The 11019-nt window shown below is 37.4% G+C and overlaps 1 protein-coding gene across 1 annotated transcript; it reads right to left on the reverse strand.

Annotated features, from left to right (window-relative positions):
• Positions 1–93: 93 nt before the first annotated feature.
• On the reverse strand, positions 94–9872 carry LOC112034775 (uncharacterized). Its single transcript, XM_065760139.1, has 10 exons — positions 8765–9872; positions 5185–6345; positions 3833–4978; positions 3612–3656; positions 2915–2991; positions 2214–2298; positions 2041–2124; positions 1792–1893; positions 1608–1706; positions 94–655 (listed from the first exon to the last, which is right to left on the reverse strand). The coding sequence occupies exons 1-10, from the start codon at positions 9839–9841 to the stop codon at positions 545–547; spliced, it is 3987 nt and encodes a 1328-aa protein (XP_065616211.1). The 5' UTR covers positions 9842–9872; the 3' UTR covers positions 94–544.
• Positions 9873–11019: the final 1147 nt, after the last annotated feature.

Below are 11019 nucleotides of genomic sequence, written 5' to 3' on the forward strand. Positions count from 1 at the left end.
AGCAAAAGCGTGAGTTTGGGTGTATCCCTATAGTTTTCTATGACTTACTCCTTACTCATAGCTCATACAATACATAAAAACTTGCAAAATATGTTTAGCGAATGGTAATGGTAATGTAGATTTGTATTGATTTTTCTTTTTCTTTAAGTACATGTACATACAACACCTTTGTAAACCTAACCTAAATGGAGGCTTATCCGCAATGTACAAAGAATAAAAAATGGTTACAATGAATGATGTACAGTTTGGAGGAGAAGAAGAAAATTGATACCGAGGATTAAAAGACAAAAAGAATGTGAGAAAAAAAATCTCTGTGCAGTTTAGGCCCAATTATTAGGTCCATGGTCCTCCTCCGATGTCATCTCAATAGGTCAGCAAGCATTCTAGTATACAGGCTGCCAGACTTGCAGATGAATTGTGCTCACAACCGTCTGCAATATTTCTTCCACAGCTCCTATAGTCATCTTGGTAACCAGCAAAGCCCAGCTCCAGACTTTCTAATGATTAATTGCACAAATTCAATGGGCAGAACTGAGTGATGTCGTCACCTATAACGCTCTATCAGCTTCTGCAAAAATTCTAATATCCGAGTATACGAAGGATCTGAACGGTTAATTGGTTTACATGAATTAATATGATCTGTTGACTCTAGTACCTGTTAAGAAAAGTAAAATATATAAATGAAGGGATGAAGAATAGGAAGAATGATAAGCAATACTCATGAGCTAGAAGATCATGCATTCATTTGAAGTTGTCATCATTTAAAACGGCAAGGCTATGAGGCCAAGTTCCTAGAACTATATAAGCCGCAAAGTAAATCCATTTCAGAGAAAATAAAAGGCCTGACATCTGTCCAAATTGATCCTCTAACTGATCACCTCACAATATATTCAGTTGATCCCTCACCATGTGCATCCTATCAATCTTTTCAGCCTACAAATGTGAGATCATTATCATTCCCTAGCTGCTCAAATCTAAGAATTAACATCTTAAAGGTCTCCCATCTGCTGCTGAAAATAACACATGTTCTTAAACACTGTCCACTAATACTTTGATAAAACAACAGGCCCAAGAGATACTCATGTTTGACAAAAACATATGTAAAAAGGTTCGATGCCACAGTTTCCAGGAACCAATCTATGAAATCATTGAAATGTACAAGAATACCCAATCAAAAGATTTAGCATTTTTCTAATGCTTACCTGTTAACTAATTATAAATAACATATATAGCACGTCACTACTTTAATCAGAAAAGATTATCTCCTCTACAAGATGCAGACTAGACTCAAACCAATGTGCAGTGATGTATGAGCATGTCATGAAGACAAATGGAGGACTAGTAACTAACAAACGCATCCAAGATAATTGATGGCTCATGGCAAATTCTAAACAAGCTTTTAAAGCTTTTCCTGCTAATAAAGAAAAAGGTTAAAAACTAATTTCCAAGGCATGAAGGATATGTTCATGTTCAACAGCCAACACTATATATGCAATGAAACTCTATAAAGTCATTTCAACCGATTTTTTAAAACCTAACTACTTAGGCAAAAGACCTCTTTGTCTTCTTCAACCTAAGTGTCATATATTTATCAAAGTCATACTTACAACAAGTTCGCCAAATCCAGGATATGCTGATTCAATTGATACTATTTCCATTCGGAAGGCCCATCCTCCGTAACCTTCAACTAGGGGAGTTACCTTGGTCTGCAAAACAGTTACTAGCTACCTCTTAAGCTCAGAAAAAGATACACAGTAAGAGATACACTATTTTAATCAAACTGTGGACTACCTCACAGAAACTGAGGACATCAAGCACCCCTTTCTTATGAAGGTCTCGGATATAGTCGTTAAGCTCTACTAGTCTCGGCGACCCACTCCTTAGCTCCCCTATCTAAGAACAGCATGAATTAAATGCTATTAACATCTACTTGTACAACGATTATTTTAACTACAAGATAAATGTAGAAACCAACAATCACGTGTTATTGGGGGTGGGGGGATAATAACCCAGCTTAGTTTATAGAGATCATATACTCACAGTTGGGGCAGGGCGAAACACCAGGCCCATTCGCCAAGGCATGTCTGCTAGTTTGCTGCCAAAATGTGGGCAGCTATAGAACACCTGAAACCAGGTCATAAAGAATTGATAATTGAAAGTTAATCAAAGGATCAGCAATGTAAGAAAATATTTAATTATTGATTGAAGCATACAACTCCAGCAGTGTTGTTCACAAGGTTATCTATATTTTCTGCCTTAGCTTTATACAGCATCTGCTTTACAACCAAGCCTCCCATGCTGCAAAAAGCAAAAGTAAATACATTAAATAAGACGATACACACGCACAGAGAGAGACCAAATGCTACATGCTGTGAAACAATAGAAACAGACTCATCATGTTGCTCTAGGAGTCCTACAATGTCTACCAATAATGGAATTAGTTTCTTTTTCCATCTTATACCAATTGGCTGATAATTTTATTAGATTCGAAATTGCAAATGAAGCAATATATTAAAAACAAGATATGGTAGTCAAAATTCCCTGACCATTAGGATGAGTTATTATCTATTCACTAAATCAAACCAAACCTACTGACATAAGGACTCTTATTTCCAGGGACATAAATCATCAGTGAAATACTTGAGGACTACAGTTAAGCTAATGAGTGCCTATTTGGAAGCAAATATCAAATTTAGATGTAAAACTTGGCAAAAATATGTTATGTTAGTTACTGCATTGAAAATAAAGGAAAATCAGCGAAACCTTTAGAGGAAAAAAATCTGTGTGTGTGTGTGTGTGTGTGTGTGTGTGTGTGTGTGTGTGTGTCACTTTCCTAATGTGTATCAAATACAAGAAGATTCTCTGTTATTGCTGAGAAACCACACAATCTCCTCCCCAAGACCATTATAAAAACCTGTGAGTCACAAACACCACCGGTCGATTCCCAATTCCTGCAGCAACAAGCTTCTCCAATAGCATGGAGCTTACTTCCTGCACATTTCCAGCAGAAGCAGGTAAAGACAAGCATCAGTAGAAATCAAATTATATATAAGCCAACCAGCAAAGATGGAACTGTGAGAACAGCAGATTCCATAAAGAGATAATTGAATGAAGCAAATGCTACAATTTTGAAGTCACAAAAGATCAAAACTAGGTCAAGTAACATTATAGCTTTTTCCATATGAAGGAAATCTGAAGATCATCTTCTACTCATCAATAGAAGTACCACCTAGGATTGGCCTAGACTGACTAGGACGAAATCCATTAAAGATATACATTCAAATTATGCAAACATTAACCTCCATGGGTTCCCATAAATAACAAGGTGGGAGAACTGTGAATCTTATACCCATCTCAACCATTGATGCTCACCAACTGTAGAAGTGCAAAATAATATGAGCTAAAATTCTGAATGGAAAGTTCCCATTCCCCCATAACTCATGCTTCCTAAAAAGAATCTCAAAGTAACCTGTATGTATACAACAAACATCTTGCGTATGAATAACATTCTCAGATCTTTGATGATTCAAATTCCTAGTAACATAACATGATGGGTGTTAACAACTCAAATGACATATAAAGCTGCTTCTTGACTGTCAACCAAAACATACAAACCTGAAGGGCAAGCTAGCTCCAGACCATTGTGTGAGATTTGTCTGTATAAAACATGCAATTCTGGATTAGATGCTGAACATGGAGACCTCAAGATCACCTCCATAAACCAACTAGTCATCAAGGAATTAAGGACAAAATTTCCAAGAGGTAGCAGATGCCAGAAAGACCTTTTAGAAAAACAAGAACCTTTTAAATTACTACCAGACTCAAAACAAACCTTGTATTTGAGAGTAAACATGCGAGCTTGAGGGAAGTCAGATGAAAGCCATTCACCTGGCCAAAATGTTCCTAGCTTCCCTGCTTCCTCATCAATCTTTTCTACCAAGCCAGACGTAGTTGAGGTCTTGTCCTCAGCTATGCGCCAAGACCTATAAGCCCCACCACGGATCCCATGGACAAAAACAACATCGAAAAGAGGCAGTTCTGATTGTGAGCCAGCATAATCAACAGAACTAGAAAAGCTACCATCATTTCGGGGTGTGTTTACAGGCATACCCTCACTGGCTACAGTAGTAGCCAGAGTCAAAGATTTATCCCTTCGAACATTGTCCTGATCTACTTGTTCAGGACACTTCCAGTGGGGAAGTTCGGGATTGATTAAAAATACCATATCTTTATATCGAGGGCAATTGTTATCTCTGTTTGAAACACCAGTATCAGGAAGATTCTTATTTACATGGTCTTTATCAATTTGGTGATTGCAAAATATATTTAAAAGTGTTGCCCTAGCATAACTTTGTATCTTAAGGTCGCTGCAACCTGGAATCTTCCCATTAGCACAATCCTCAAGCCATTTACACCAAGTTTCATCCGCCATAATAACCTTCTGGGCTTTTGGAAGGAGTGAAAGGATAGCTAACAGCCGAGCTGCATGCTTGCGAATGTGGGCTGTAGCTGGAACACGAACACTAGATGAATCATTAGGATCAGAAATAGGTGATTCCCCATGACCATTTGGAACTCGATCTTGAGCCTCAAGTGTTCTAGATGCATCATACGCTTCAATTGCAGCAAGTTTCTCATAATCATCACATAACAGAAAACGTCTCAACAGACACAAAACCCCAAAATCGGTTATTTTTTCCTGAAATTGAGGCTCTTCAGCACAAATTTCAGTCAGTGCTTTGATCCCCTTCAGGGTTGCCAATGCAGAATCTGCAGCATCAAACTTAGCCAGGCTATCTTTCTTTAGATTTTTAAGTGGTCCCACAAAAGGTTCCAGAGAAAGAAGATCTGCCAGAGGGAATGTATCCACAGAACCAGTGGCTGTTCCCAGCTGCTTCGCTGCCAGATTAACAACAGCAACTGCTAATTGATTAGCAATTTGTGAAGCAGAAAGAATGTTTGACTGATCGATTTTAGTCTGCAAAAGTGAGTAAACTTCATGAATACTAACAGAGAAAGAGCACTGATAGAAAAGAAGAATTATCTATTTTTTTTAAAAAAAAAAAAGAAAAAAACAATTTAATGATGGTCCAAGAAATTATAACTGAAGTATAACCGGATAAAATTTCTTTCTGCAACACATTTCAATGTTAAATAGCAATGAGATAGAAAATTTCTTCAAACCTTCACTTTGTCATTTTTAGGTTGAGTGTTTCCTTTAGCTGATGTCATGGCAGAACCCAGGATTTCAGTTAGCAGAATAGCCAACCATCCTTGAGAAATTGGTACAGAAGATGGTCCATAATCTTCAAGAATGTGAGGAAGTATCTTTTTGGCCGAAGATCGTACGGTGTCGGAGGAATTTTTCCCAAAAATCCAAGGAAGCAATATACCAGACCACTTTTGACTCTCTTTAAGGGATAAATGCATGTTCCCAGTACAAATTAATTCTAGTGCTTTTGCCAGTGCATCTTGCACATGCTTATGCTTTGTCAACCGTTTAGCAGTGTCCCTCATTAGATGTAGGCCCTTCTCCATCACTATCTTTTTGGCCTCAGGGCTTCTCTCAACAGAAACCTGAAAGGCAGACAATGCCACCAGAGCCAAAGAAATGTCCTCATTTTTACTTGCCTGCGAAATAGTACTAAGAAGACTAGAACTCCAATCAGAAACAGAATCATTTAGGGGCAGATTACGGTCCTCTAGTAGCAACCGCGCCACCAAACTCCCATGCCATTTCACAGATCTCTCTGGTGCCACTAAAGCAGTCATGACAGCATGGCCATCTTGATCCAGTTCTTGAATATGAGACCTATTCACCTCTGATGCCGTTGCCCAATTTGCTAATGCCCATGCAGCAAAAGGTACAGAAACATGTTCACAATGCAAATCATCCCAAAGACCAGGAACAACAGCTGAAGACAAATTATTAGCTTGCATTAATGAACCATCGTGCTTATTTTGTAGGAAGAAAGCTTTAGGTGTGTGCCTAGCTGATTGTACATGATTGGTTTCACCAATCCCTAATTCCATAAGCTCACTTGTTCTTGAAAGCCCCAATACTGTAGTTCCTCCAAAAATTTTCATTCCAATCCCTTTTATTCCGTTCCCACCATCTTCATCATCTTGATTAGCATTTGATTCATCCAAGTGAATGCCACCTTCCTCAAGAACTTGAATGGCTGCAGCAATATCTCCAGTTTCAGCATGCCCTGGTAGGGATGGCTGAAATGATACCTTGTCTGAACTATCACAGCTGGAAGTAACAATATCCATAATGGCAGCCACAAGCATGCTCCTACCTCTCAAAGAATCAGAAACATCGAATGAACTACGTCTTGATTGCTGCTCCCACAAAAATGCAATATATCAATGGCAAAACAAAACTAAAAGCATCAAAAGATCAGGGTCTGTAATAGTTTTAATAATTAGTGAAAAATCAAAGAACTATAACAATGATCAAGCTATTTCATGTATTTGATAGGGCAAGACTTAGGTACTATGTTGCACAGACACGGACACGGAGATCCGGTAATTTTTGAAAAATAAAGACACGACACGGCGGGGACACGGCGGTTACCGGCGGTTAAATAATTAATTAAATTTTATATTTAGGCATATTTTTTAATATTTTTAGACATAAAATACGTTTATGTTTAGAATTTATATTAAGTAAGAACTACAGATAAGTAAACTAACACCCAAAGTAGTACAATAATACACATAAAATGTTTAGAGTACAAATAAATAAATATCTAACTTTAATAAATAAATAAAACTATAGCAAGACACAAAAAAAAAACAAATTTATAACTTATAAGTTATAACTTAAATAAAAAAAAAAAAAAAAAAATTAGGACAGAGGGCACCCACGGCCACAGTAGTAGTGAAAAAAAAAAAAAAAAAAACACAAAATGCATTATAACTTATATAAATAATGGAGTAACAGTACATCCACCCATTCACCAAAATTAATATCTGAAAGTGAAAGAAAAAAAAAAACAGAGAGAGCAGAGAATCAAGAGATCGGACCTGTTGTCCAAGCTGAGAGAGAGAGAGATCGGAAGGGACAGAAGACAGAGGCACAGCGTCGACGTCGGAGCTCGCCGATCGGCCCGATCTAACTCCGGCAAAGTACAAAGGACAGCGGTAGCGACAGAGGGAGGGTGGGTTGAGTTCACTGGGTTGAGAAGAACTTGAGATTGGTTTCAAATTTCAGTCAAAGAGACTCTAAACTGGCTTTATTGTGTTAGGGCTATCACAAAATCAATGGTATTGGTAAAATCTGTGATTTTTTTTTTTTTTCACTGCTGGCGTGTCGGACGCGTCGAAGCCGCGTGGACTATGTCGGCACGTCGTGTCGGAGAAGCAAAAAAAAAAAAAAAGAGACACTGCCGGACACCGGAATCTGGACAGTTGTGGCCATTCCGGTGTCCGACACGTGTCGGACACCGACATGACGCCAAAAATGGCGTGTCCGTGCAACCTAGCTTAGGTATAGTACTTAAGTGCTGTTCATTAGGTTCTTCTCTTAAGATTTTGCTATGTGCATTTTTTCTCATGACATAGAAGTATATTTTTTAATTAAGTATCAACATGGCTGAATCTTAAAGAGGGAAACCTAAGGAACAGTACCTAAGGTACTGTACTTAAATTTTGTTTTATTTGATATTGATATTCCATATTACTTATTAAACAAAAAACAAAAATAAAATTAGATGATTTGCTATTTATTGATATTGTCCAATACGAACAGGTCAGTCTCAGGTTGCTTTCATATGCCAATTCACACTATATTAACTGTTTCTTAAAGACATTGCCTGTCCACCTTTGAGATTTACACCTGAATATAACAACCAAATTAGGCTTTTTCCTCTTCTAGTTTTAAGTACACACACCTGTCATCTTTCTTTTAACTTGTTTATGCAAATGGAAGAAATTCAGCATTAAAATTTTTGGGTGGTTGCAAATTCCGAACAAATTAGTATTTGATGTGGACTCCAAAATGGTTTTTTTTTTTTTAATGGAGTCCAAAATGAAAATTAAAACAAAATCTGTCAAAGGTTATGAGTTCCAAGTCATAAATAAGGATCTAGGGCCATCAACTAACTAGCCTTATTCTACTCAAGAAAAAAGATAATGCTTATTAGTATTGGCGTTGTCCTGTTTGATTTTACATTTGATGCTGGTACTTCTAACAGTAATCTATAAATAGAATGCTATATGTACCAGTCCATACTACCCTATAAAAAAGCATGATCAACCATATATCGAATTCCTAGAATACAATTCAGAATTCATTGGATGTGGCTTACAAGTGAATGCAATCATTATAGATTAAACTCAAGAATAAGAACAGGAAAGACCTTCAAACCAAAGTCCATACTCCTAAAGATTAAGCTATTTAAATGAATCAACTTTATTGATCAAACCAATCCAAAGCTACTTTCCGAGACTTAGATAATTGAAAAATCCAACATTTCAAGCTATTTAACTAAATCAACTATCACACACAAATGGCATTGATTCGTCAATTGTTCAAACTAATCCAAAGCTACTTTCCAATACTTGAATACATCAAAATCTAACATTTCTATCTAATAAATAACAAAAATTAGAAAACCTATAGATTAAGCTAATGGCATTGATTCTTCAATTGTTCAAACTCATCCAAAGCTACTTTCCAATACTTCAATTCATGAAAATCTAACATTTATATATCTAATTAATATAAAAAAAAAAAAAAAAATTGATGGAAATTCACCTTCTTCGACCGCTGAGGGTGACATGAGAAAATGAACCTGAGAAGCTTGGGAATAGCATGAGGCCTCCCAAGGACGGAGGCGGAGACATTAGGATCGGCGATCAAGTACGCGAGCGCCCTCGCCGACTCGGCCTGAGTCCCAAACCCGTCCCTGGGGACCGCCACGGACTCAAGCAACCAATCGACGACGGCGCCACTTCCAGCACCAACGATCGCGGCCCTGCGACTGGCATTGGCAGCGGAAATGTCGGCGAGGAGCGCCGCGACCCTAAGTTCGAAGCCGGAGCGGACCTCATGGTTGGCGGAGGACAAGACGGAGCTGAGAGACTGCCAGAGAACGGAGGCTGCGACGCCGGTTTGCTTGGCGTGATGGAAGATTCTGTTGACAGAATCGGAGGATTTCTTGACTGCGCGTTCGATTCCGGTGTACAAGGGATTAGTAGAAGTGGAGGAGGAGGAGGAGTTGTGTTCGTCGGAGGTGGAGAGGATAGCGTAGTAGGAGGCGATTGAAGCGGAGAGGAGTGTAGCGGAAAGAGCGAGCAGGGAATTGCGAGAGAGAGAGGCGGTGGCGGTGGTAGTAGTGAGAGGGTGATGAATGGAAGAAGGCGGCGGCGGCGGTGTCAGCGGAGGCTGTGGCGGCGGAGGGGCTTTTTGGGAAATTTTGAGATCGTTTGAGGGTTCGATTGGGTTTTGCGAAGAGGAAAATTGAAGGCGAGGGTGATTGGAGAGAGGAAAACGGAGAGAGCGTCGGGTTCTGAAGCAGAGCCGAAGCATAGTTTGTTTAGAAAGGAAGGAAAGGGAAGGGAAGAGAAGAGAAGAGAGAAGGGAAACTTGATATTTATTGAGGTCTTGATTGGGTCTTGGTTTTGTGTAATGTTTTTCTTTCTTTGTTTCTTTGTTTTTGATTGTGTGGGAGTGTGAAGAAGGAGGCGTGTATGGCGGGAGCAAAAAACGCGATTTGTATTGTACGTGTAACGTGGGAAGAAAAGAAAGGTGATAGATGGTGAATACTGGTCTACAATAGGAGGGAATTTCCCCCCAGAATATGCGAACCTTGTAGGAGACATAGAGGTTCATTCTTTTTCTTTCTATTTTTGTTTTTCTTAAAAAATTCAAATAATAATAATAATAATAATAACAACACACAAATAATGGAGAAAGAATGAAGTTTGCAGGAAAAACAGACCATAAACTCCACCCTGAAATTCAGAGTGGAGTTTATGGTCTGTTTTTCCTGCAAACTTCATTAATGAAGTTTGCAGGAAAAACAGACCATAAACTCCACCCTGAAATTCAGAGTGGAGTTTATGGTCTGTTTTTCCTGCAAACTTCATTCTTTCTCCATTATTTGTGTGTGGTTTTTTTTTTTTTTGATTTTCCATAGTGTTCCTTCGAAACTTTTAACTAGAGGCTAATTATTATTTGCGACAGGTGAACTCATAGTAGAATAAATTGCTGGCCCAATGAGTTTTTTCAAAGTGTTGGTACCTAAACTTAAATTAGGTGGGGAGCTCTTAGTCAAACCTAAGATAACCACTTTGAGATTAAGTGCCCAACCACTCAGCCAACACCACTGGGTTAACTAAACTAAGGTTCATTTTTCTAATATAAGTAATAATCATACAAGTAATATATGTAACATATAACTTTTTGATAGGTGAATGTAGAATAAAAACCTTTTCAAAAAGTAGAAAAATTCGAATATGAAGTTCTTCCATTGGTGGAATCAATTTTAAAATAAGTAATAATCATACAAGTAATATATGTAACATATAACTTTTTGATAGGTGAATGTAGAATAAAAACCTTTTCAAAAAGTAGAAAAATTGGAATATGAAGTTCCTCCGTTGGTGGAATCAATTTTAAAATAAGGGAAAAATTAACGGATTTTCTAAGAGAACTATTTTAGAAACTTTTTATAAGAAGAAAAAAAAAATTTAGAGCATTTTATATTTTTCAAGATAGTGTTATTAAAATTTTCTTAAAATGATGTATTAACAAATACTCTAAAAACACCCATTAAATGACCTTTAAAATAAATTATATATATATTAAAAGATAAAATTTAGCTACAAAATTGGTTGTAGTCTAAAGTTACAACCTTACTCAATAAAATAAACATTACTATATATTTTGAAAATCTAACCATTAAATTGCATATTCTTTACACTCTTAATAGACATGTCAAATTCTCTGTCAATTAGATATTATTTATTATATAATCTATAAGCTTATATTTTAAGCATAATTTTTAT

This window comes from Quercus suber, unplaced genomic scaffold (assembly GCF_002906115.3).
Source record: "Quercus suber isolate HL8 unplaced genomic scaffold, Cork oak 2.0 scaffold_17, whole genome shotgun sequence".
Taxonomy (NCBI): domain Eukaryota; kingdom Viridiplantae; phylum Streptophyta; class Magnoliopsida; order Fagales; family Fagaceae; genus Quercus; species Quercus suber.